Source organism: Henckelia pumila, chromosome 1 (assembly GCF_033568475.1).
Source record: "Henckelia pumila isolate YLH828 chromosome 1, ASM3356847v2, whole genome shotgun sequence".
Lineage (NCBI taxonomy): Eukaryota > Viridiplantae > Streptophyta > Magnoliopsida > Lamiales > Gesneriaceae > Henckelia > Henckelia pumila.
In genome coordinates this window covers 100,885,897-100,911,188 of record NC_133120.1, presented here as the reverse complement: position 1 = coordinate 100,911,188, position 25,292 = coordinate 100,885,897, and the positions used below count along the sequence as shown (strand labels likewise).

The window sequence follows — 25,292 nt, the reverse complement described above, 5'->3', positions numbered from 1 at the left end:
ATAGCCGGATAACTCCGGTGAGAATAAATCTCAGTACGAAAGACATACATATAATATACATTCATTTAAGCATAATAAATCTATATGTTATCTTACTTCCCAACATGTAAGGACATGTAAATTCATAAAAACATATTCATTTCTTATAGCATATCTTTTCATCTTTAGCAATCTCATATCAAGCATATAAATACATTCACATCTTGAATGACATATAATAACAAGCTTGCATTTATAAACGCATATTCTAAACCATAGAAATTTATAGGCTAATGCATAAATGCAGTGCATGTTTGAATAGACTATCAAGTCTGATAAGAATAAAGCTTGGTTCTTGGGATCCCGGGGAAATAAAATTTTTAACTAACCACCGACTCTCCCAATTGAGGTGGCGTCAAATATCTCAAGTCCCATGACTTTGGTGCAACTATAGTGAGCCATCTAGCTCTGGAAGCGAATCTACAATCCATGTCACTTAACTATAGTTCTCCAAACGTCATTACACAATCTAGGTCAATCTGCCCTCTATTCTTTGAAGGTAGGGGTTCAAAATGAATGCAACATAATCTTGATGCATTAAATCATACATGTAGTGACCCTTACCCGGATCACCTACTAAACAGAACTTATGCATGCAATTTACTTAATTAAACAGATATCAGAATAAAACTGCGGAACCATAAACAATATACAATCCCAAGTAAAGGAATCTGTAATTTATCCAATAATATACAACCAAATCGAATAGCTGTATAAACCCAAAACAACAGTAATAAAACCTAAGCGAAGCTCCAGCTGGCCAACCACTGACTAGCCCCTCCTAGATCCACCCTCCTCATCCAATCGCAAACCTGCCCCATGGAATAGGGTGTCCAGAAAATACAGAGTACGAGATGTGAGCATAAAACGCTCAGTACGAGAGTATGAGTATACATGCATGCAAAGTGAACTCTCTATAGACTCGAGGTCAAGGATCAGATAACAGAGACAGACCGGGCCTGGTATGTAGCACGCTGTGCCGTCGCTTCAGGAGGTGGCTCCCATACCGAGATAACCGTGGATACGCCGGACCCAAATCGATGGAAGTCCATCCACTAACAAGATAGGGTACAACCCTACTAACAGACATCTAGAAAGAGATACAGCAAGATGCAAATGAATGCAGCATAATATCATGACATATAAATCATGCAGTCACATAATACATGCATACTCAGTCAGGATATCTCGAACAGTACTTTCGTACCTCAAAATAGTGCAAGCTCTACCAACTCTAGGTCCACGCCTATAGTCTGCTCTACACTGCCAAATGATACTACTATCATTAAAGTGCTCTAAAAGCCTTAACTAAGCTATTGCATACTCCTAAATATTTATAGGAAGCAAAAGCTATACCTTCGTCCGTCGTTAGCCCTTTGATGTCGATGCCTCCAGAACTTGGGCGCAACTCCGCTACGACTACCGAATGCCTCGCCGACCTCCGGACCAAGCCTAAGGAGACTAGAACAGCTCCAAAAGGACTAGAATGGAAAGGAGAACTCGGAATTGGCAAATGAAAGTGAAGCCTCGGCCTTCTATTTATAGACAACGATCGGAACTTCCGATCCTTGATCGGAACGTCCGAACCTCGATCGGAACGTCCGATCCTGTCATCGGAGCTTCCAAAGATCCTGATCTGCCACGTGTCAAAATATCATTAGTTGACTCCGGATAGGGGTGATCGGAGCTTCTGGTCCTGATCGGAGCTTCCGATCTTGCCACACGTCATGCCTGACGTAATATCGATCGGAGCTTCCGATCCTGTTCGGAGCTTCCGATCCTGATCGGAGCTTCCGAACTCGCCTTCGGAGCTTCCGAACTCTACCCAAGTAATTATGATTAATTCCTTAATTACTGATTTTGGTTACGGGCTACTACATTCTCCCTCACTTAAGATATTTCGTCCTCGAAATCAGATCTTAAGTACCGAATGCAAAATACAAAAATCAGAAACATTCTTTATTCAAATCAAACGTTTACAGAGTTTGCAACTGAATACAACTTAAAGAATGAAATCAAAACAACTCAGGATGGTCTTTACGCATCCTGTCCTCAAGCTCCCAAGTAGCTTCCTCAGTGTCTCGGCGCTGCCACTGAACTAAAACAAAAGGAATGACTTTGTTCCGTAAAACCTTATTCTTATAATCCAGGATACGAAGAGGTTTCTCAACATAAGTCAAATCCTTGTCTACCTGAACCTCAGACCGCTGCAGAATATGAGATTCATCCGCCACATACCGTCGCAACAGAGATACGTGGAACACGTCGTGAATACTGGATAGATGCGGTGGCAAAGCTAGTCGATAAGCCAAATCGTCAATGCTCTCCAAGATCTCAAACGGACCGATAAATCTAGGAGACAACTTGCCCTTAAGGCCAAATCTGAGAATCTTGCGGAAAGGTGACACTCTCAGAAACACTTTCTCCCCGACCTCGAACTGCAAAGGCCTACGCTTGATATTAGCATAGCTGGCCTGACGATCCTGTGCAGTCTTAATCCGTTTCTTGATTTGATCAACAATGTCTATCGCCTGCTGGATAAACTCCGGTCCCTCAGCCTGTCTCTCCCCCACTTCTTCCCAGAAGAGTGGAGTACGACAACGTCGCCCATACAACGCCTCAAAAGGTGTCATCCCAATACTAGTATGATAGCTGTTGTTGTAAGCGAACTCGATTAACGGCAAATGATCCTGCCAGGCTGAACCAAAATCCATGACGCACGCTCTAAGCATATCCTCTAACGTACGGATAGTGCGCTCTGACTGACCATCAGTCTCCGGATGATAGGCAGTACTCAAACTGAGAGTAGTACCCATCGCACGCTGAACACTCCCCCATAATCTAGAAGTAAACCTGGGGTCCCGATCGCTGACAATGCTCACAGGCACTCCATGAAGTCGAACGATCTCCTAAATGTACAACCGAGCCATACGATCCACATTGTACTCCCGGCTATAGGCAATGAAATGCGCTGATTTGGTGAGTCGATCCACCACAACCCAGATAGCATCACAGTTCCTCGGGGATACCGGCAAATGGGTCACAAAGTCCATTGTGATAAACTCCCATTTCCATTCAGGAATAGGCAGACTGTGAAGCAATCCTCCAGGTCATCGGTGCTCTGCCTTGACCTGTTGACACACCAAACATCTCGAAACAAATTGATAAACACTGCGTTTCATTCCTTTCCACCAAAAATGAGTACGTAGATCCTTGTACATCTTGTTGCTCCCAGGATGAATACTCAACTTAGTGCGATGTGCCTGAGACAAAATCTCCTATCGCAACTCTTCATCCTGCGGAATCACAAGCCTACCAGACAAACACAGAAATCCATCTGACTGATAATGAAATCCAGACGAGCTACCCTCGTTAGCTAGACGAGCTAAACGCTGGGTCTTCGAATCAGACATCTGAGCATCTCGGATCCGCGAATACAAGGCTGGCTCAGATAATATCGCAAACATCTGGATACTCTGCATACCTTTCTTATGCTTGAAGGTAAAACCTGAAGTACAACAGTCACTGATCGCACTAGACATCGAACAAGTCTGAAGTGCGGATAGTCGCACCTTGCGACTCAAAGCATCAGCGGTGAGATTAGCAGCTCCCGGATGGTACTTAATCTCGTAATCATAGTCCTTAAGCAAGTCCATCCAACGTCTCTGTCTCATGTTCAACTCCGCTTGAGTGAACAAATACTTGAGACTCTTATGGTCGGTGAAGATCTCAAATTTCTCGCCATACAGATTATGACGCCAGATCTTCAAAGCGAACACAATGGCTGCTAACTCCAAATCATTGACTGGGTAGTTGTCCTCGTGAAGCTTCAGCTGTCTAGAAGCGTATGCGATCACATGCCCATTCTGAGTCAGGACACAACCTAACCCCTGAATAGAAGCATCCGTGTATACCACATACCCTCCAGATCCTGACGGTAATGCCAACACCGGTGCAGAAGTCAACCGTCGTCGAAGCTCACAGAAATTCTCCTCACACTCGGAGGACCACTCGAAATCCACACCCTTGCGGGTAAGCTGCGTCAACGGTCGAGCTAACTGAGAGAAGTTCAGAATGAAGCGACGATAATACCCTGCTAGACCCAGAAAACTGCGGATCTCAGCAACTGTCGACGGACGCGACCAATTAAGTACCGCTTCAATCTTGCTTGGATCAACAGAAATCCCTTCCCTGGATATGATATGGCCAAGAAAGACCACTCTATCCATCCAGAATTCACACTTGCTCAGCTTGGCGTACAACTGCTCATCTCGAAGAGTCTGTAGTACTAACCGCAAGTGAGAAACATGCTCTTCCGTATTACGCGAATAAACCAAGATGTCGTCAATGAAGACCACGACAAATTTGTCCAAATACTCCCTGAAGACACGGTTCATCAAATCCATGAATATAGCCGGCGTATTAGTCAAACCAAATGGCATCACTAGGAACTCATAATGCCCATAGCGAGTACGGAATGCAGTCTTGGTTACGTCCTGATCACGAACTCTCAACTGATGATACCCAGATCTCAAGTCAATCTTGGAGTAAAATGACGTGTCCTGCAGCTGGTCAAACAAGTCATCAATACGAGGCAACGGATACTTGTTCTTCACAGTGACTCGATTCAGCTGCCGATAGTCAATGCACAGCCGCATCGACCCATCCTTCTTCTTCACGAAGAGAACAGGAGCTCCCCAAGGAGATACACTAGGACGAATGTACCCCTTGTCCAAAAGATCCTGTAGCTGATCCTTCAACTCACGCATCTCTGACGGAGCCAGACGATACGGTGCTCTAGAAATAGGCGAAGTACCCGGCATCAACTCTATGTCAAACTCGACTTCCCTAGCAGGAGGAAAACCCGGAATCTCATCAGGAAATACATCTGGAAATTCGTCCACAACAGGAATGCTCTCTATCCCAAAACTCTCAGCGGACAAATCAACTGCATAGATAAGGTAGCCTTCCCCGCCAGACTCCAGAGCTCGACAGGCTCTCAAAGCTGATACCAAAGGCATCGGGGGTCGCGCTCCCTCACCATAGAAAAACCAGCTCTCACTCCCCTCCGGATGAAAGCGTACTAATCTCTGATAGCAGTCCACTGAAGCTCTATAGGTAGTCAACATATCTATTCCCAGAATGCAATCAAAGTCTTCCATCGCCAGGACCATGAGATTCGCTAACAGAATGTTCCCTTCGAACTCTAAAGGGCAACCCATCACTAGACGCTTAGCCAAAGCAGATTGGCCCGTCGGAGTAGAAACAGACATCGCTACGTCTAGTGCAATGCATGGTAATTTATGCCTCTTAACAAAACGTGTAGAAATGAAGGAATGAGATGCACCAGTGTCAATAAGTACAAGAGCAGGTATACCATAAAGCAGAAATGTACCTGCGATGACTTTCTCATTCTCCTCCACAACCTGATCATGTCTCAGGGCAAACACCTGGCCAGAAGCTCGTGGCCTCAAATGAGAACTCCCAGCAGACTGTCCCTGCGACCTCTGCTGAACGGTGGCCTGAGAACCAGATCCTGAACCAGATCCAGAACCGCCTCCCCCAGACAGTGGACAATCCCTCCGGATATGACCAGTCTCTCCACAACAGAAACAAGCTCCAGAAGCTCTACGGCACTTTTCGGATGGATGGTTCTTCCCACAGTGATCACACTTGTCCTTCTTACCGTAACGGACAACACTTCCAGAACCAGAGGAAGAAGAAGATCCAGACTTTTTGAAAGTTTGGGCACGGGGACCCAAAGAACTAGCAGGTCTCGACTGAGAGAAAGACTTGTTCCGCCGAATGTTGTCCTCCGCCTGGTGACAACGGCTCACCAAACCCTCGTAAGACATGTCGTCGCCAACCGCCACACGGTCATGGATCTCAGGGTTAAGTCCCTGAAGGAACAGATTATACTTCATCTCTGAGCTATCAGCAATCTCGGGGCAATAGGATAGCAGATCAAAGAACCTCTGTTGATACTCATCGATAGACATGGCTCCCTGTCGCAGACTCAGTAGCTCGCCTGCCTTCGACTGACGGAGTGCAGGAGGAAAATACCGCTTTTGAAAAGCTGTGCGGAACTCGGCCCAGGTGGCCACTCCTCTCGCCGCAACAAAAGGTGCAGAAGTAAACCTCCACCACCTGCGCGCACGCCCATCCAGAAGATAGCCAAGGGTCTCCACCTTCTGCTCCTCGGTGCATTGGAAAGTCTGAAAAGTCGTCTCCATGCGGTCTAACCAGTTCTCCGCATCCTCCGGAGACTCACCTCCAACTAAGGGCTTAGGACCCATAGCTAAGAATCGACGCACAGTGAAACGCTCGTCGTCATGGTGACGATGATGCCGTTCTCGACGAGGCTCCCGGTCGGCATCACCCCAACGCCCACCAACACTACCATGAGAACTCCGGTCGTCACGATTTGACATCTACAAAAATACCTCAAGATGAGACTAAATCCCAAGAATTCTTTTGCATGCTCTGATACCAAAAATTTAGTGACCCTTACCCGGATCACCTACTAAACAGAGCTTATGCATGCAATTTACTTAATTAAACAGATATCAGAATAAAACTGCGGAACCATAAACAATATACAATCCCAAGTAAAGGAATCTGTAATTTATCCAATAATATACAACCAAATCGAATAGCTGTATAAACCCAAAACAACAGAAATAAAACCTAAGCGAAGCTCCAGCTGGCCAACCACTGACTAGCTCCTCCTGGATCCACCCTCCTCGTCCAATCGCAAACCTGCCCCATGGAATAGGGTGTCCAGAAAATATAGAGTACGAGACGTGAGCATAAAACGCTCAGTACGAGAGTATGAGTATACATGCATGCAAAGTGAACTCTCTATAGACTCGAGGTCAAGGATCAGATAACAGAGACAGACCGGGCCCTGGTATGTAGCACGCTGTGCCGTCGATTCAGGAGGTGGCTCCCATACCGAGATAACCGTGGATACGCCGGACCCAAATCGATGGAAGTCCATCCACTAACAAGATAGGGTACAACCCTACTAAAAGACATCTCGAAAGAGATACAGCAAGATGCAAATGAATGCAGCATAATATCATGGCATATAAATCATGCAGTCACATAATACATGCATACTCAGTCAGGATATCTCGAACAGTACTTTCGTACCTCAAAACAGTGCAAGCTCTACCAACTCTAGGTCCATGCCTATAGTCTGCTCTACACTGCCAAATGATACTACTATCATTAAAGTGCTCTAAAAGCCTTAACTAAGCTATTGCATACTCCTAAATATTTATAGGAAGCAAAAGCTATACCTTCGTCCGTCGTTAGCCCTTTGATGTCGATGCCTCCAGAACTTGGGCACAACTCCGCTACGACTACCGAATGCCTCGCCGACCTCCGGACCAAGCCTAAGGAGACTAGAACAGCTCCAAAAGGACTAGAATGGAAAGGAGAACTCGAAATTGGCAAATGAAAGTGAAGCCTCGGCCTTCTATTTATAGACAACGATCGGAACTTCCGATCCTTGATCGGAACGTCCGAACCTCGATCGGAACGTCCGATCCTGTCATCGGAGCTTCCGAAGATCCTGATCTGCCACGTGTCAAAATATCATTAGTTGACTCCGGATAGGGGTGATCGGAGCTTCCGGTCCTGATCGGAGTTTCCGATCTTGCCACACGTCATGCCTGACGTAATATCGATTGGAGCTTCCGATCCTGTTCGGAGCTTCCGATCCTGTTCGGAGCTTCCGAACTCGCCTTCGGAGCTTCCGAACTCTACCCAAGTAATTATGATTAATTCCTTAATTACTGATTTTGGTTACGGGCTACTACAATACAAATACTGATAAACATCTTGAACACACCATTCAAGAATCATGCAAGTCAATAATAACAAGTAAATCACATAAGAGCACTTAAACAAGTAAGTATGTGATTTTAGGAAAACTCGAAAACCACCACGTTCTCGAGTTGTTCTACCTGGCGAGGATAATGTCGAATCATACCTTCCACTCGTCGTGTTGACATATACAATCTTGCTAGCTTCAACTCAGATGGCATCTCAAAATGTCTATTCATTCACGCTTGCTCATTGACGTTGATAGTTGATCAAAGTCTTGATTCAACTTTAATTGTTCAAACGGCTCGAACTCGTCGATTCGACTTCGATAACTTCAATTCCCAACTGAAATGAAGTGTACAATATGCTTAATATCATTCTCAAATCTGATATATAGTACTAAGTTCAATCTATAGCTGCTATCAGATTAAATTGCAAACCGGCGGCGTAACAGTTCGAAATCGGTAATTCCGAAAGCGTAAACACCATCTTAACAAACATCTAAACTCATTATCATCACCAATTCAGCAGATATAATTTGAATTATACAGCTCCCAAAAATCAGAATTTCAAAAAATCTTTCAAAAATCGAATACATGTTCAAACGATGATCTTTTCTTGATCCGTCTTAGATATGCTATCGTCGTATATACTAGAACACGTTTATACAATCAAATCTTAATTCTAAAAATATCATAAAATTCAAACATGGTAGAACTTCATAAAACTTACGTCAAAACATAGCACTCGAAGCTGTGATCACAAATATATGATCAATCGGAAATTTTACCGGACGGATCAATTTTTACGGGAGCTTAAAGGATCAAAATTGGCTAAAATCTGATTCTTCTCTTAGCTCTCGGTGTTTGGACTGAATTCTGATGATTTACATGTATTATACACGTTCTCCATGTATATACAAGCCATATGTAATCCCACTTGCCTCAGGGAATTGCACTTTGGCCCCTAAACTTTTGAATGATTGCAATTCAGTCCCCGAACAAGCGATATAATTCAATTTTAATTCTAAATAATTTAAAAATATTAGAATTTAATTCTAAACTCTAAATATTCACAAATTACATATTCTCAAATTAAAATTAAATAATTTCAGACCTAATCGCATTTTAGTCCTTGAACTTCTCAATATTTTCAAATTGGTTCTTGCTCGGATTTCATACTCAAATTAAATCTTTGATATTTATAATCTTGGAATTTACATCTTAAATTCCATAAATATCAATTCAAATATTTTTAATCTTTTAATTTAAGAATTTTGGATATTAAAATCTTAAAATCCGAAAAATCCTCAAATTAAATATTTTCGACCCGAAATTTAAATCTGTAATTCTGAAATTTCTCAAATTCATATTTTATCATATTCGAAATTTAAATCTTAAATCCCATAACTACTAACTCAATATTTTCAGACCTTACAAAACTCCATATAAAGTTGATGATAATCAATAACAATGGGACCAAGCAACTCCAACCATTGAACCCCTAACACAATGTCCGCCCCTGAAGAGGTAAAATATAGAAATCAATGGAAAATTGTTGATCACCCAGCTGTATTACAACATTCGGACAATATCCCCCACAAACCATCGATTGACCATTGCCCACCAATACTGTGAAATGAGGAGACAGTGTAATTGGCAATCCCACGAATTTAGCAACACGTTCTTGGAGAAAATTATGAGTACTGTCACTGTCTATCAAAGTTTGAAAACGATGACCTGCAATATGAGCTTGAATCCGCAAAGTACGAGGAGTTAATTGGCCTGCCATGACATGCAAGCTAATTTTCGGGGTAAACTCGGTAATATCTGCCTCTATAGGGGTTTGAATCTGTTCCTCTTCCTCGTGAACCTCATCGTCTACCACAAACAGAGATAAACGCCCTTTGCACCTATGGCCAAACGAGTATTTCTCGTCACAGTTATAACATAAACCTTTCTCTCGTCTGGCAGCCATTTCAGTAGCAGAAAGCTTTTTGATAAAAAAATATCAGGTTTGTATGGTGGTGGCTTAGTATGATGATCCGTAGAGGGTGTAGGCAATAAGGGAGGTAATTGGGAACCCCGGAACGACCATCCTGGTCTGTCAGATTTGAACCCTTCGTCTCGAGGCTTATAACTCCCTTTATGATCCAAGTTCTTATCCCCGAACAACCGGGCCAGCCCCATCGCTTGTACCAATGAAGTTGGACGATAAACTTGGATATCTTTCCGCAGCTATGTCTTCAACCCCGGTATGAAACATCTGGACCTCTGGTCAATACATGTTCTGGAACTCCTGGACTTTTGTTGGCTAATGCTCAAATTGGTGTAAATAATCAGCAAGTGAGTGTTGATGTACCAATTTGGTTAATTTGCCAAAATTATCTTCATACTTCGATGGTCCAAAACATTTTTCAACTGCCAATAGAAATTCTGGCCAACTTGGAAGCAAGTTATTCTTCCAGTCCAGAGCATCTCCATCCAAATGGAACGATGCAATTAATAGGCGTTGAGAATCGGAAGTGTTATAGTATTCATAATCTTAATATTAGTATTACACCTCGTGCGATGCACGAGAGTTTGTTTTTATGTTAATAGTACTAAAAATTAGTAAGTATGTGTGTTTGAATAAATAATTAAAATAAAACTAAATTAATTTTGAGTTTGAATGTGAAAGATTGGAAATCCAATCGTATTTTGTTTGATAACGAAAAAAACTATTTAAATTTTCTTTAAATTTTATTCGTATTTTTATTTATATTTTTAAATTTTTGGATAAAATAGTCTATCATTTTTTGAATCTTCAATATTATATAAGTTCAAATACAATAATATCTTTTTTTTGTATTTATACAATATCTAAATACTTTTGGAAAGAAACTTTTTAGATGGGAAGACGATAGTTTTAGTTTTTAGTATACTTTTTTGTTTATATTATATATATATATATATATATATTTATATGTAGATTTCATAGATATGGTAAAAATAAATAAATTATGTATTTTTTAGTTATTTTTAATGTTTTTTGATAATATTATTCAAAAGGAATCCCATAATTTATAAGTTTTTTAGTAAGACAAATTAAAAGAAATTGAAGAGGCAAACATGAGATATAATGATAAATATTTTTCAATATTTTTAAATTTTTATTGATAATATTATTTAAATTAATTTATTTTAGGCAGAAAAATGTTATTTTTATTTTTTTAGTATATTTTTCTGTTTGTATAATATATATATATATATATAGAGTTTTGTTATGATGTCCACCTCCCGTACCTATCTCCGTGCCCACCTATGAGGTGATAATCATCTAATGGATGAGATGAATTATATACAAATGGTTCATTCAATGAATGAGTGTCACCTCATAGATGGGCATGAATGTGGGCACCATAGCAAAACTATATATATATATATAATGTCATCAAAAATCGAATAGTCGTAATTATGATGCTCTTACACATCTATTTTCTGAATATTTAAATTTTTTCATTTTTTATTTTTTTAATTTACATAGATGCGTAATATATTTGATATATATTTGTTAGTGGATGCCAATGCCACCAAAATCGAATTGTTGTAATGATGATGTTCTTACACATCCATTTTTTGAAATATTTAAATTATGTGTTTTATTTTTAATTTTTTTTAATTTACATAGATGCATAATCAAATGTTCGCGTGAACATCTGAGATGTTCGCGCGAACATCACGCTGTGCACACAAAATCTTGCATACTAGTGTGCAATGGATCATTACTATATATATATATATATGTTATGGACGACACCAAAATCGAAGAGTTGTAATGATGATGCCCTTACACGTCTATTTTTTGAAATATTTAAATTATATGTTTTACTTTTAATTTTTTTTAATTTACATAGATGCATAATCTATTTGAAGTAAGTATTTGGGCGGGAAAACTTGAAGTTTCTTTTTTTGGAAGACTTGCTTGGTTTTATATATATAGATTATTAAAAAAATGGTTATCTTGGCACAAAAACAGCGCGTGTTTGACAAAATCTTCGTGAAAAGGGTTAAACGTGTAACTATTACAAAATGTTAAGGACTGCTTATTAAAATTTCAAAGGGAGAATTGTGTATTTTCAATATTTCACAAAGGGTTTGGTGTAACAAACTCCATCATTATATTTTCAGAAATTAACGAAAGTAAGGGTGTCAAATTGGGTGGGTCGGATGAGTTCGGATTAGGTTGACGAAAATATTAATTAAAAATTTTTCAGCCCGACCCCAAATTAGGCTAACCCAATCAACCCGATTCATTTTTTATTATTTTTAAAAAATTATTAAATAAAAATTCAAAACACACAATAATAATTGTAATATTTAATTTAATCATATAATAAAAAATATAAGCTTATATATAATTATAATTTGAAATTCTCGTTATAGAAAATTTAAAGTATACTTATTACAAAAAATTAAAAGTTTACAAAATAAACATTAAATGACGAAAATCAAATATATCAATATGCTATAAATTTTTTTTCAAATATGCCAGTTGTAACATATATAAATGTAGTTGATATTTCTTAATTTTGTATAATAATAATGATAATAAAAGTTTGTGATCAATTCTGGTTGACTCAACCCAACCCGAATCCGGTTTCATTTTTTTGGGTTATCTTTCGGGTCAACTCGATTCGATCCAAACTTAAAAACCCTCAATACGAACCCAATATTTTTCAGTTCGACTCTTGATGTGTTGAGTTCAGTTTTTACGTCCCCAAACAATAGTTTTATTTGGATCAAAATATTTGAATGGGATTGATTTCAAATTCAGCGTATTGTCAAAATTCGAGTGAAGGTCGGGAAAAAAAATTTATTTGACTTCAAATCAATTCTTTAACATAATTATTTAAAATTCATGGATTTCAAAATCCAAATTGAGGTTGTTTAAAATTAATGTAATATATCTAATATAAGCAATCAAATTGATTTAAAATCATGAACCTTGTATGTTCGTTCTGTGTTTCCATTTGTCATGATGGAAAAAAAAAGTAAAAATAAAACTCTTATAAAATTGTTTTACAAGTTAATTTTGTGAGGCAAATCTTTGATTCAGTTCAATTCATAAAAATTATTATTTTTGACATAAAAAATAATATTATTTATTTGATTTTGTGGGTAGGAGTAAGAGAGCAAACGAGTTGCGTTGGCCATCGAGTCGAATCGTGCAACATATTATACTCGAGCTCGAACTCGAACTCGACGAGTAATCGATTTCCAACGCCAACTTGGCTCGCATATATTTCGACTTTCGAGCGACTCAAGCTCAAAAAACTTGAAGAATAAATTGATATATATATATATATATATCAATATTATATATATTATATTTATAAATATATAGTCGAGTAGTTCGCGAGCAACTCGAACACAAATATGTAAAAACTCGAGTTCGACTCGATTACAGATTCGAGCTTTTCGAACTCGAGATCGGTCAAACTTGGTTCGAGTCGAGTTTTTTCGTGACTCGTTTAGTCGTTTACACCTCTAAATAAGAAATATATCTCATAAAATTGTTTCACAATATGTTTTTTATTTATTTTTTATTTTGTTTTTGTAAAAGTATCACTTTTTTATGTCAATGCAAATAAGGATTGGATTGACTCTCTTGTCAATTCGTGAGATCTCTCATATTATATCTATTAAAAAAAATAAATGCGGATATCATTTTTGTTTTAAAGAAAGGTCTTAATATATCTTTAGCGCAACTTTAGTTTTTTTGATTAATAAATATAATTTTTTTGATAACAAATAATATAAATATTCTGAACATAAAACTTGTCACGTTATTCGTGAAGATCTCCCGTGTAAGCACCACGATAGTCCAACAAATACCATTTTTTTATCCACTTTCGTCGAATATATATATATATATATATATATATATATATATATATAATTATAAAATGGAGAATTCGATACGTGTTACTTTTACATCTTACAAAAATTTTGATATCACGTGCCAAAAAAAAAATATTTTGATATCACAATTCACATGACACAATTTTTTTATTTTTTTTTTAAAAAAACCACTAACGCATCTAGTATAATTTTCTTCATTTAATCCACATTCTTATACCATCCCAATTTGAAAATTAATTTTCATCAATATTTGAACTTCATTTCAAAATTAAACTTCAATTAAAAATTCATATATGCCCCAATATAATTCACAACCGGATAAAATAGATGAATTGAGTCGATAATTTCTTCTCTATCAAATTAAACATAAAATTATCAATTGAATAAAATTAAACTTCAACTAAAAATTCATGTATGCATGCCCCAACATAATTCACTTATTAGAGATATTAAAATAAACTTATTTTATCCGAAATAAATTAAATCAATAATTTCTCAATCTATAAAATTTAACATAAAATCACCAGTGGATTGGGGGTGGTGATTTTTGGAGGGTCCATATCAAGAACGAACCCATGCATACGGCGTCGTTTGCCGGGTCCCAATTTATTAAAGAAAACAAAGAAAAGTCGGGAAGCACAAGCTGTCCACGGTCAATTATTAAAATCGAGTCATATATAAACTATCGCGGGTGTGAAATTGCGTTTCCAGAACGACGATTGGGCCGGCCGGACCAAGCTTGCCGCTACCTGGTGGCGCCGCCTGCTACGACAGACAAATAATCATAATCGCCTCGGGATAGTGTCGATCATTCTCTTACCCTTTCGCCAAAATTTTCTCAATTCATAATTCGGATCGACGGTTTCATCTGAAAAGGTAAAAGTGAATGCATACGTTCTTCATCGATCACCCTTTTCCCTCAATTCGACGTTTTTTTTCTTCTGGACGATCTGTGTGTATGAATATGTGCCTAACTGCCTATCAGGTCAATTGGTCTTTTGATGGGCATCTTTGCCTGCCCTAATGTTCGTTCACCTAGTTAAATTCACGGTCGCCCCTACAATTCATCTGTGTATTTTGCGACTTTGATTAGAAGGATATTCTCGCGCATGTTGTTTTCGAGGTCCTGAATTTCTGGATATAATGAATATTGGAAAAATTGATTGAATTTTGAAAATAAAGGCAGCTTCTCGTTCATCTATTAGTTATATAAAAACTTGATGACAAATTTTTTTTATTTTCTTATTTTTACTTTCCGAGGCTTTTTGGCTGCTCCGTTGCGGTCTGTCACTGAATTGAGGTTATATACAAGTATAGAAACGACAAACATAATTTTGCTTATTCGAGATCAATTCCAAGTTGCCACATTTGCTATTGTAATATTGTCTTTTGTTCTGTGGTAATCTGATGTTGCCGGTGGTTGTACCACAAGATTTAAATTTGATTCTTTTGGACAATTTTACTGTCAAACAACTTCGAAGACTGAAATAATTTTTGCTCCTTTGATGGCATTCAACCTCGAAATAGTTGTCGGATGATCATTGAAATTTGCTTATAAATTATTGTTCCTCATGGAGTTTTCGTGATCACTACTTAAGAGGCTAACTAGCAGAAAACACCGTATTTTTTAGTCAAAGCAATGGCAGCTGCTGGAGACTCGTGGGTGAGGGAGTATAATGAAGCAGTCAAACTTGCTGATGATATTAGCAACATGATATCTGAAAGGAGTTCATTGCCCGTGACTGGGCCGGAGGCACAGCGCCATTCATCTGCAATTCGGAGGAAAATTACTATATTAGCAACCAGACTTGACAGCTTACAGTCTCTTTTGTCAAAGATTCCTGGAAAGCAATCTCTGTAAGATATATTAATTGAACTGCTTATTTAAGTGGAAATTGTTTAGACTAGAATAAAAAATCAGTTAGCTGATATACCTCCTTTGCACTTGATGCACTTGTGTCACTTACATATGCTTTACTTCCTCTCCCCTCTTTCCGCTTAGCTTCAACTTACAGTTTATTTATGGGTATTCCTATTTCTTGGTCATGCATTTTACAACATGCACTCGAATTAATCTGATGACAACCAAGTATCTTTTACAAGGCTTTGACTGTTAAGTTAATCTCTTTGCTTGTTTGACCTTTTAAGCTTCTATTTTGTTTAGTGACCATGATATTTCTTTGCTTTCAGTTATGTAAACTGATAAGCTTAAAGGTCCCGAAGGAATTATCAGAATACCAATTTTTATCCAAACTGCGAAGAATTGTGAGGGCTGATTTGAAAGTTATCTTTGATTTATTTTCCACACTTTTGAGCTTTCCAAACATGTCACCCACTTTCTATAATGCTGTTTGTGTCCATCACTTGGGATTATTTGCTTGCTCTTTCTTTGTGGTAGGCTATTCGATTAATATTACAACAAGTAGAGGAGTTTGTTTCGACAACATTTCTATGTTGTAGACAATTTTTTTCTTTTCGACCTCTTTGAAGCACCGTATCCATTTAGTTTCCATTTTTAGTTAGTTAGTTGCAACTGGAGGTACGTTGAACTTAATGCCCATGGAATTAGGAGGATTCTTATCTTATTGATACCTGTTAATTTTTTGGTGTGAATGACATAGTTACAAGTTTGTTATTGGTTGAGATATCTGTGTCTATATGGATATGAATTGGACTAAAATTTGAACACAATACTTGCAAAGCAACCCTGAACCATAAAATTTGAACCTTGTTCGCATATTTTAAGAAAATTAATGGTCTTGTCATGTTGTGCACAGCAACAACATAGGGATGAGGTTTGAACCTGGGGGGTCAAATCTAGGGGCAGATAGCTTGTAAAGCCCCTTTTAGAGGAATCAGGGGATGGAAGCATGCTTTACGTGTGGGTTTCCGCAAATTGAGCTTTGCTAGTATTTTTTTAACTGATACATATATGTAAATACTTGAACTAAGAAGAAATGAACGAAAACGAGTCAAGTAGCAGAATCTTTAACCCAGTATAATTTTTGGATTTCATTCATTTTGGTGCCTATCTCTTAATCTTTTTCTCATATAAGTTCAACTATTCTTATGTGACTTGGTGTCTGGTGATACAGAAGAAATGTCCGTTATTTAAAGAAAGCGTCTCTAAGCTTGTGGTCCTGCTGCATTATTTTTCTTCACAAAGAGGAAGAATAAATTATTTGGCCATTTTCTTGGTCTGTGCTCTCTTATCCTTCTCCATCTCATTTGTAGGACTGAGAAAGAAATGAATCGTCGCAAGGACATGGCTGCAAATTTGAGATCAAAAGTAAATCAGATGGCTTCGACGTTGAACATGTCCAACTTTGCTATTAGAGACAGCTTGCTTGGGCCAGAAATTAAGCCTGCTGATGCTATGTCTAGAGCAACTGGTCTTGACAACTATGGCGTTGTCGGTCTTCAGAGACAGATAATGAAAGGTTGGTTGTTGTGGCTTTAATCTTTAATTTTACTTGTTTTTCCTTACCTTGATATAGCGTCTACCATTGCTATTTTCTATCTTTGTTAGTTTTATTTTTTTTTCCTCTCTAGAACAAGACGACGGTCTTGAGAGATTGGAGGAGACAGTGATAAGCACCAAGCATATTGCCTTGGCAGTCAATGAAGAGTTAGATCTGCATACGAGGCTGATAGTTAGTGCTCTTATTCTCCTTGACATGCCTAGCACCTACTTTTGTCACATTGTGACTAATTTATGTCTGTTTGATACTCAGGATAATCTTGACGAGCATGTAGAGATTACAGACTCCAGACTACAGGTGAAGTTGTTTTCAACGAACTTTTTATATATCCATAGTAAATCCTTTACGCCTTCTTGTATTATTTTGAGGCATATTTATAAGATTATCTCAGGCTTATTTTTAAGCGAAAGCACTGTAGAGAGTAGTGATGTTGAAGATGATATTACTCAACATCAATTACTCTTGGAATTTTGCCATAACAGACATGAAATAATAAATGTACTAGAAATAGGAAGTCCACTGAAATGAAAACAAGAGCCATGGAGTGTGATATGAGGTCCTCTTTCAAGAGGATTCACAGAATGGCATACAATGCTTGGAAACTTTGAATGTTTTTCTGAATTAAAAATAGCACGTCTGGAAGAAACTATGGTTGGTTAAAGCTGTTATGCTGTCATGATGTTTACTTGATTGAAATCATGAACTTGTATTCTAAAAAGCACTTTCTTTACATGAAGCTTCTGATTTTACCACTGACTTTGCCTTCAATTTGTTTGTAAGTCAAATTGAGCTGCGTTCATCTCTTCGTTTTTTTGTTCATTTGTTCTTTTTCTTTTTCTTTTTCTTTTTTTTTTCTTTTTCTTTTTTTTTGCAATGGAGCAGCGAGCTCAGAGAATGCTTGCAAGGTTGAATAAACGGACAAAGGGTGGCTGCTCCTGCTTCAACTTATGTTTAGCAGTTATTGGGATTGTTGTTTTGGTGGTGGTTATATATTTGCTGGTCAAGTATTTGTAATAATATAATATAAAAATGGATCAAATTGGCAGTTTCAAATCTCTGCGCCATAGATTGATCCATACATAATATTGCTCAAAGGCTTTGTAATTTCCATTCCGTGGATTTCATTTTTTTTTTTTTTTTTTTTCATTTGTCCTGTCTCGGATGCTGATGTGACATGACTTGATTGCTAAAACAAACTTTTCTTACACAATTTGGTGAAGCACTGATATTCATCGTATTTGGTTTGTGATAGATATTTCCTTGTATTTTGATGGTCATAGTATACAGATAATCATAGTATACAGCTCTCATTTTAGTTCAAACTATTGATAACTCGTGTGGTTTTTATGTGAAAAAAGCTGGGGAATCGTCTTGTAATTCATTCAAATGAACCCAAGTTTTGGTGGTCAAGGCTGATTTAGAGAGTGTTTGCAATTATTAAAAAAGTGATTGTTAGCTTTTGGTTTAAAAAAATTATTTTTGTGTGTTTTTTAAACCTAGATTATGTGTTAGTTTATGCTTAACTTAATTGAAATTCTAAAAGCTAGTCATGTGGTGATTATGATTTTTCAAAAGTGATTCTAATAAGAAGGTCATTCTTAAAATCATTTTAATCACTTATTTATCAAACACTACCCAACTTATGTTTTCAAACACTACCAATTTTTTATTTTTCTTTAACTTTTTTATAATCTATACATTAATCACTTCTACAAAACCACAATCTATTGTAAACACTTCCTTAAATAGTTAAAAATGATTCGAAGGAAAGCTCGTAATTTATTGTTTTCTTCTTCTTGCTGGGAGTGAATGCCCATGCACTGGACTTGAGGATAAGAACAGGGTGCGTTTGGCCAAATTCGGGGTAGGTCTTCGAGTCAGGGTTGAAATCAATAAAAATTATATATTACTGAATTTTGGTCACTACACTATAAAAAAACCGTCTAAAAATTAGTAAATTATTAAACAATTTTACATTAGTTAATAATATTTAGAACATAAAAAAATGATCATAAATAAAATTTTAGTAATTCTTATTCAACTCATACAAAAAATAATAAATCTATATTTTGTTAATTTTGAGAAAAAAATATAAAACGAGTTTTGTTATTTTACAACAAATTTTTTTTACCGAATATCTATAATTTTTTAGAACGCAAAAAAATTAATTTGAAATACTCGTTTACAGATTATATATGCATGCACCAAAATTTTAGATTAAACCATACGTGTTTTGTTTTGTCTTCTGAGAATAGATAACATTTTAGTGCATGCATATAAGATATTTCTTTTATTAGATTAACAAAAATCTGAGTCTGAATAACACTCCTTGACTTCTATTTAGTATTTACTGTTGGCCGTTTAGTACAATATATATTGGATAACTGTTGGAGTCAAACGTTTGATTTGTTTTTTTGTAAAACTTAGGATACCAAGGCAGTGTTTGCAACCTCTAAAAATAAAATAAGTGATTATGGAGATTTTTTTCATAAATTTGTGAAAAAAATATCCATAATAATTTATTTTTAGAGGTTACAAAAAGAATACAAGAAGCCCGTGATTATGCATTGTTGAAGCAATAAAATGCTTGAAATAAGTCCCGCTTGCAGAGAAGGGTTTGACATTCCTCCATCCTACAGTACCAAAGACAACAGATTCAATTACCCAAAATACCCACCGTCCTACTTACCTTCTCTCATCTATTCAGCCGCATTTGACAAAAACGGCAGTAGTAGTTATTTGTAACGGGTGTTGGATTTTGGTGTTGTTTTTCTTAATAAACTAGAGGAACCCAGGATGAAGGCTTTAATCAATGGGCCATTCAGCCCATTCCAGTATTTGGCCCATATCGATACCCGGAAATCCGAACTCAGAAGCAAGCCCTAATTGTAGCTATTTCCCCCTTTTTTCGACAGTAAACGTTCTCTGTAATAACTTGAAACCAAAATTCTGTTTGATGTCGAAAAGCTATATATTGATATGTATATATTTATTGTTTGTTAATTATTGACGTCGTAATAGAAAATTTGTGGAGATTTTGGAACTTGAAAATGAGCATAGTACCGAAAGAATCGATTGAAGTGATAGCGCAGAGCTTAGGCATTACCAATTTATCACCAGACGTATTTCCAGCTCTTGCTGCTGATGTAGAGTATCGAGTTCGAGAAATCATGCAGGTCTGTTAATTCCTATTAATTTACTTTCTTTTGTATGCATCAATTATTTTTTTGAAATCTCTGATTCCGCTACTTCTACGTATTTTTTATTTTATTTGCTGAATATGATTCAGGAATCTATAAAATGCATGCGACATTCGAGAAGAACTACTTTAACAACAGACGACGTTGATAGTGCGCTTGGCTTAAGAAACGTTGAGGTGGTTTTTTTTTTCTTCTTTTTTTCCCCCCTAACTCGCGATACTAGTACGCAGTTGCTGATATTTCTTGCTTGTGTTTTACTTTTTATTCTTCCTTTTGTTTTTGAGCTGTATTATTTGACAGTTTCAATGGTTGTGGTTTACGAGGTTTTAAATGAGCCATCTTGGTTTTTAGCGTTGTGGGTTTTGTTATTTTTTAAATAGTATAGCCACTCCATGGTTTTCTGGTCTATAAGGTATTAAGTCATCGCTGTTTATATAAATGCAGCCTATATATGGGTTTGCTTCTGGGGATCCTTTGCGATTCAAGAGGGCTGCTGGACACAAGGATTTGTTTTATATTGAAGAGAAGGAATTGGAATTTAAGGAGGTGTGCTGGCATCGACTTTTGGCATTATAGCATTTTGATCGAAAGCTTTAGCATTGGCATGTAGTAACTTGTCTTTTTTTTTGGTTGAATGTGTTTTAGGTAATTGAAGCTCCTCTACCGAAAGCACCGCTAGATACTGCAGTGGTCACTCATTGGTTGGCTATCGAAGGAGTTCAGCCTGCAATTCCTGAAAATCCTCCTCCTATGGCTATTCAATGTTTGTACTATGATTTCTATTACCTATATCTGTTGCTCATACTTTTTGAGCTAAGAATGATGATAGATGATATTTTCTCGTTTTCTGGACACATTAGTTTACTCGGCAGGTGGCTTAGTATTCAAATCTTGTAGGACACTGCATGTCATTTGACCCACAGCTGTTGTCATGACTATGATTTACATTATCATATCATCTTTGGCAGCACTTGCAATGCCTTCAGATAACATAAAGAATGACTACAAGGAGGATGGGTTACCTGTAGACATTAAATTACCGGTCAAACACGTTCTTTCACGGGAGCTTCAGGTAATGGTAATTGTGTTTTGTGCATTCCTCTTCACCCTTAGAAGAAAGTATTTGAATTCTCAGGTAATCGTTTTTTGGATGGTGCTGCAGCTTTATTTTGAGAAAATCTCCGAGCTTACTGTCACTAGATCTGATTCCACCCTGTTTAAAGAAGCATTAGTGAGCTTGGCAACTGATTCAGGACTCCACCCTTTAGTGCCTTACTTTACATTCTTTGTTGCTGACGAGGTTATCATAAGTGATATCTGATCTTCTTCATCTTCCTCCTCCAACTTTCTTATCTGGACTGCTTTTGCAATGATACAGGATGATAACCATCAATCTTCTATCGTGACAGGTTTCTCGGAATCTGAACAATTTTTCTCTTCTTTTTGCTTTGATGCGCCTTGTGTGGAGCCTTCTTCGAAATCAACATATACACATCGAGCCATATGTAAGTTCTTTTTTTTTTTTGGTAAATTCCTCTTATCTGTGTATTTGTATTCCTCGTAGATTTTCCTTATCTCAGATTTTTGTCCCCATTTTGCACATGTATATTTATGTACTGTGGAAACCATGGAGTACCTGAGTTAATCCACTTTTATGGCGTTTCATGATGTAGATGTATCAGTTGGATGCAGTTGAACTCTTTCTTCCTCTTGCTCTGTATTCTGTTAATTCAAACCTTAGATGCATTATTGCTGTTGGATTAATTTGAGATCATCCGATGCGATACAAAATTTTGGCGAATAGTTTGAATCGTGAACTAGTTTCTTCATACTAGGCCCATTGGGAGTTGACTTCCAGTTTAATTAAGCTGCAAAAAGAACCAGTTATTTAATTTGGCGATAAGAGTTGATTCAGTTGCTACCATTCTGTTCTTGCATCATTTCATTTTCCATACTTGATATTCGTAGCAGTGTTTTTTATTATTCCAAAATATGAAGGTAGAGGTCGTCATTTGAGAGTCTTGGTTTAATTATTTTGAAATGTTTATGTTAGCGTACTTGAAATTCATATTGTAGGGGCCAATTCCTTATGTCTCTGTTTTTTATCCATTAGCTGCACCAATTGATGCCATCAGTGATGACATGCTTGGTTGCAAAAAAACTAGGAAACAGACTTTCCGACAATCACTGGAGTCTTAGAAATTTCACAGCTACCCTGGTGGCTTCAATCTGCAAGAGGTTGGAATCTTCATATTTACCAGCCCTTATTCTCTGCATGAAAGAAACTATGAGTTTTATTATATTTATCTGTTATGGGTGAAGGCTTCCATGTCCTTGCAATGCCTAAGTAGCAAATCTGATCTTAATCTACTTAGTTTAGCTTAATGCACTCTCATGTTCCTCACAACCGTGTATTTGCAGATTTGGTCATGTTTACCACAATCTCCAGCCACGTGTGACCAGAACGTTACTTCATGCTTTTTTGGACCCATCAAAAGCTTTGCCCCAACATTATGGTGCCATTCAAGGGCTATCAGCCCTTGGACCCAATGTGGTCTATTCCTGCTCCCATCTTTATGTGGTTTTTTTCTGCACCCTCAACCTTTTATTAGTCAAAGTTCTTAACTATGTATAAAACTTCTGTCTAGGTTCAATTGCTTGTGCTTCCCAATCTTGAGCCCTACTTACGACTTCTGGAACCAGAAATGCAACTTGAAAAGCAAAAGAATGAAATTAAGAGGCATGAAGCGTGGTTGGTGTATGGTGCTCTAATGGTAAGATATTATACTGAATGCGTCTTAGACGTGGTTAATTTTACTCCATTGATATCATTTAAAATGATTGTCGGGAAAAAACATTAAAGATGAACAAGAAGATTAACTCATATCCATATGCTGTTGTCCTTTGGAGTGAACTTTTTACTGCGGGGTTGTTTGTAATTGGGTAATTGAGAGATCAGTTGGTGCAAAATTGTGGATTGGCCTTTCAGGTGGTAAACAATTTATTGTGACGTGCAGTTGACTGGTTATGTTAACCACAGGTAGGCACTCGAGTTTGATAGCCATATTTTTAGTGAAGAAAGTCTGTTTGAAGCAGTTCTCTCGAGTATTCTTATGGTGAAGAGACCATTTGTGATACGTTACTGCTACTGACAGCATTTCTTCTTTAAGGTTCTCTCGAGTTGGAGAGTATTTAGTTATTATTTATGCATATTAGCTTGAAGTAATTCCTTACATATATCATAAAAAAGACAGGCTTAACCAAGACCACTGGGTATGTATGCTGAAATTTCTGAAGTTCATGTTTAAAGTTTAAACCACTTGAGATGCGTGTAGCAGGTTGAGTCACCAAATTTTTAGGTAATGAAAAACTTCTTTCTTGGTTGGCTGTACTAGAAGAATTTTCTACTTGCACTCCTCAATTCTACTTTCCAAAAAAATTGTGTAGATTTAGTCCAAGGCTGAAGATTTAGAGAACATAATTGGGGCTAAAACCTCATGTAATATGGATTTTGTGTGTAATTTTTCCTTGTTTCATCAAGAGATGGCATCATTTGAAGGCCATTGACGTTCTAATTGATTTGCTTTTTTGTCGTGTCTACTTATCCAGAACAGGGCTCGGTACATTTTTTCAACTAAATGTGCCTGATCAATATGGACCTCTTGTAGTGTTTTTATTTATCGTTGCATTGGTTATATGCCAACTGTTTTGATTAGAAATGCATACAACCACAAGCGGAGTTGGTGCTAATAACTCCATCTTATACAGTTGACGTTACTGTTTTTCTTTATGAAATTAGTTTTGTACTGATGACACGTCACACTTTTCAGCGTGCAGCTGGCTTGTGCATGTATTATCGCCTGAAGATGTTGCCCTCTGTTTTCTCTGTACTGCCCCGTACTGTCCTGAAGAGTAATGCAAAAGTCGTCACTGCAATGTCAAGTAAAAATCTTTTACAGTTCTCGTTGCTGTCCTTCGTTGTTTGTTCTTGCTATATTATTGACATGAGAAACAATGCGCAAGAGAGCACAAGAATGCTGAAAATCTAATTCGATAAGACAACCACTACTATAAAACAATAATACTAGCAACTGAGGATTGATTGTATTATTTTCCCTCCTTAGACACAATATTGGATTTGGACGAGTGCATTGAAAATGATTCGATTAACTCATTGATGCTCTTATATTGCCAAGTCTTGCTTCACGGCTGGTACAGTCACAAGACTGACCCTTTTATCCATCTTTGTAGATAAACGTAAAGCAGGCATTGATAACACAATGCATCAGCCACCAGCAAAGAAATTAATGACAGATAATAACATGACCGGTGGGGTAATACAAGCAAATTCAGTCCCAGTGGACATGCCAGGAGCAGGTGGTGCGTATCCGGCAAATATCAGAGCAGGCGATACTAATTTACAGGGTACACGTCCATTAGGGAACAACAATGTGGCCGGAACGAGTGGCAGAAAGGAACTAGGTGTTGGTCAACGATTGAAGACATTAGGAGGTGTTGATCAAGAAGATGCAAATGCTTGGAATTTGCTGCCATTGTTGGGCGAATATTTTGGTGAAAGCATGTCGTCCTTTGTTCCTTCCCCTGCACTATCTTTGTTCTTGTGAATATAGAAATCAAAATCTACCTTCTGCATTTCTTGTGTAATCTAGTGCTTTTATTAAATCAAACTTGTGGCTTTCTTTTGTTCGAGAGTAAACTTAAAGAATTCATCTTTGAATATATCATCAAATACACTTTAGGCGGGTGAGGACATATACAAAAAAAAAAAAAAGAAAAGCTTAAGTGTACCTTATAATTTAAATTTTTTTTAAAAA

General features: G+C 37.4%; 2 protein-coding genes across 2 annotated transcripts; both read left to right on the top strand.

Annotated features, from left to right (window-relative positions):
* Positions 1–14,416: 14,416 nt before the first annotated feature.
* On the top strand, positions 14,417–18,467 carry LOC140887415 (syntaxin-52-like). Its single transcript, XM_073294662.1, has 6 exons — positions 14,417–14,651; positions 15,407–15,632; positions 17,010–17,215; positions 17,328–17,428; positions 17,510–17,554; positions 18,140–18,467. Exons 2-6 carry the CDS (start codon positions 15,415–15,417, stop codon positions 18,269–18,271), a joined length of 702 nt encoding a protein of 233 aa, XP_073150763.1. The 5' UTR covers positions 14,417–14,651; positions 15,407–15,414; the 3' UTR covers positions 18,272–18,467.
* Positions 18,468–20,125: 1,658 nt separating this feature from the next.
* LOC140878826 (transcription initiation factor TFIID subunit 6-like) lies at positions 20,126–25,216 on the top strand. The gene is made up of 12 exons (XM_073282455.1): positions 20,126–20,433; positions 20,547–20,633; positions 20,902–21,003; positions 21,103–21,220; positions 21,426–21,529; positions 21,620–21,757; positions 21,867–21,962; positions 22,571–22,695; positions 22,879–23,011; positions 23,106–23,231; positions 24,288–24,399; positions 24,709–25,216. Exons 1-12 carry the CDS (start codon positions 20,308–20,310, stop codon positions 25,080–25,082), a joined length of 1,641 nt encoding a protein of 546 aa, XP_073138556.1. The 5' UTR covers positions 20,126–20,307; the 3' UTR covers positions 25,083–25,216.
* Positions 25,217–25,292: the final 76 nt, after the last annotated feature.

Excerpts from the sequence above, each read along its gene's own strand:
- LOC140887415 (XM_073294662.1), top strand. The coding sequence starts at position 15,415 with ATGGCAGCTGCTGGAGACTCGTGGGTGAGGGAGTATAATGAAGCAGTC. Across the intron at positions 17,429-17,509 it reads ATCTGCATACGAGGCTGATA|GATAATCTTGACGAGCATGT; the intron begins GTTAGTGCTCTT and ends TTTGATACTCAG. Across the intron at positions 17,555-18,139 it reads TTACAGACTCCAGACTACAG|CGAGCTCAGAGAATGCTTGC; the intron begins GTGAAGTTGTTT and ends GCAATGGAGCAG.
- LOC140878826 (XM_073282455.1), top strand. The coding sequence starts at position 20,308 with ATGAGCATAGTACCGAAAGAATCGATTGAAGTGATAGCGCAGAGCTTA. Across the intron at positions 20,434-20,546 it reads GAGTTCGAGAAATCATGCAG|GAATCTATAAAATGCATGCG; the intron begins GTCTGTTAATTC and ends AATATGATTCAG. Across the intron at positions 21,758-21,866 it reads CATTCTTTGTTGCTGACGAG|GTTTCTCGGAATCTGAACAA; the intron begins GTTATCATAAGT and ends CTATCGTGACAG.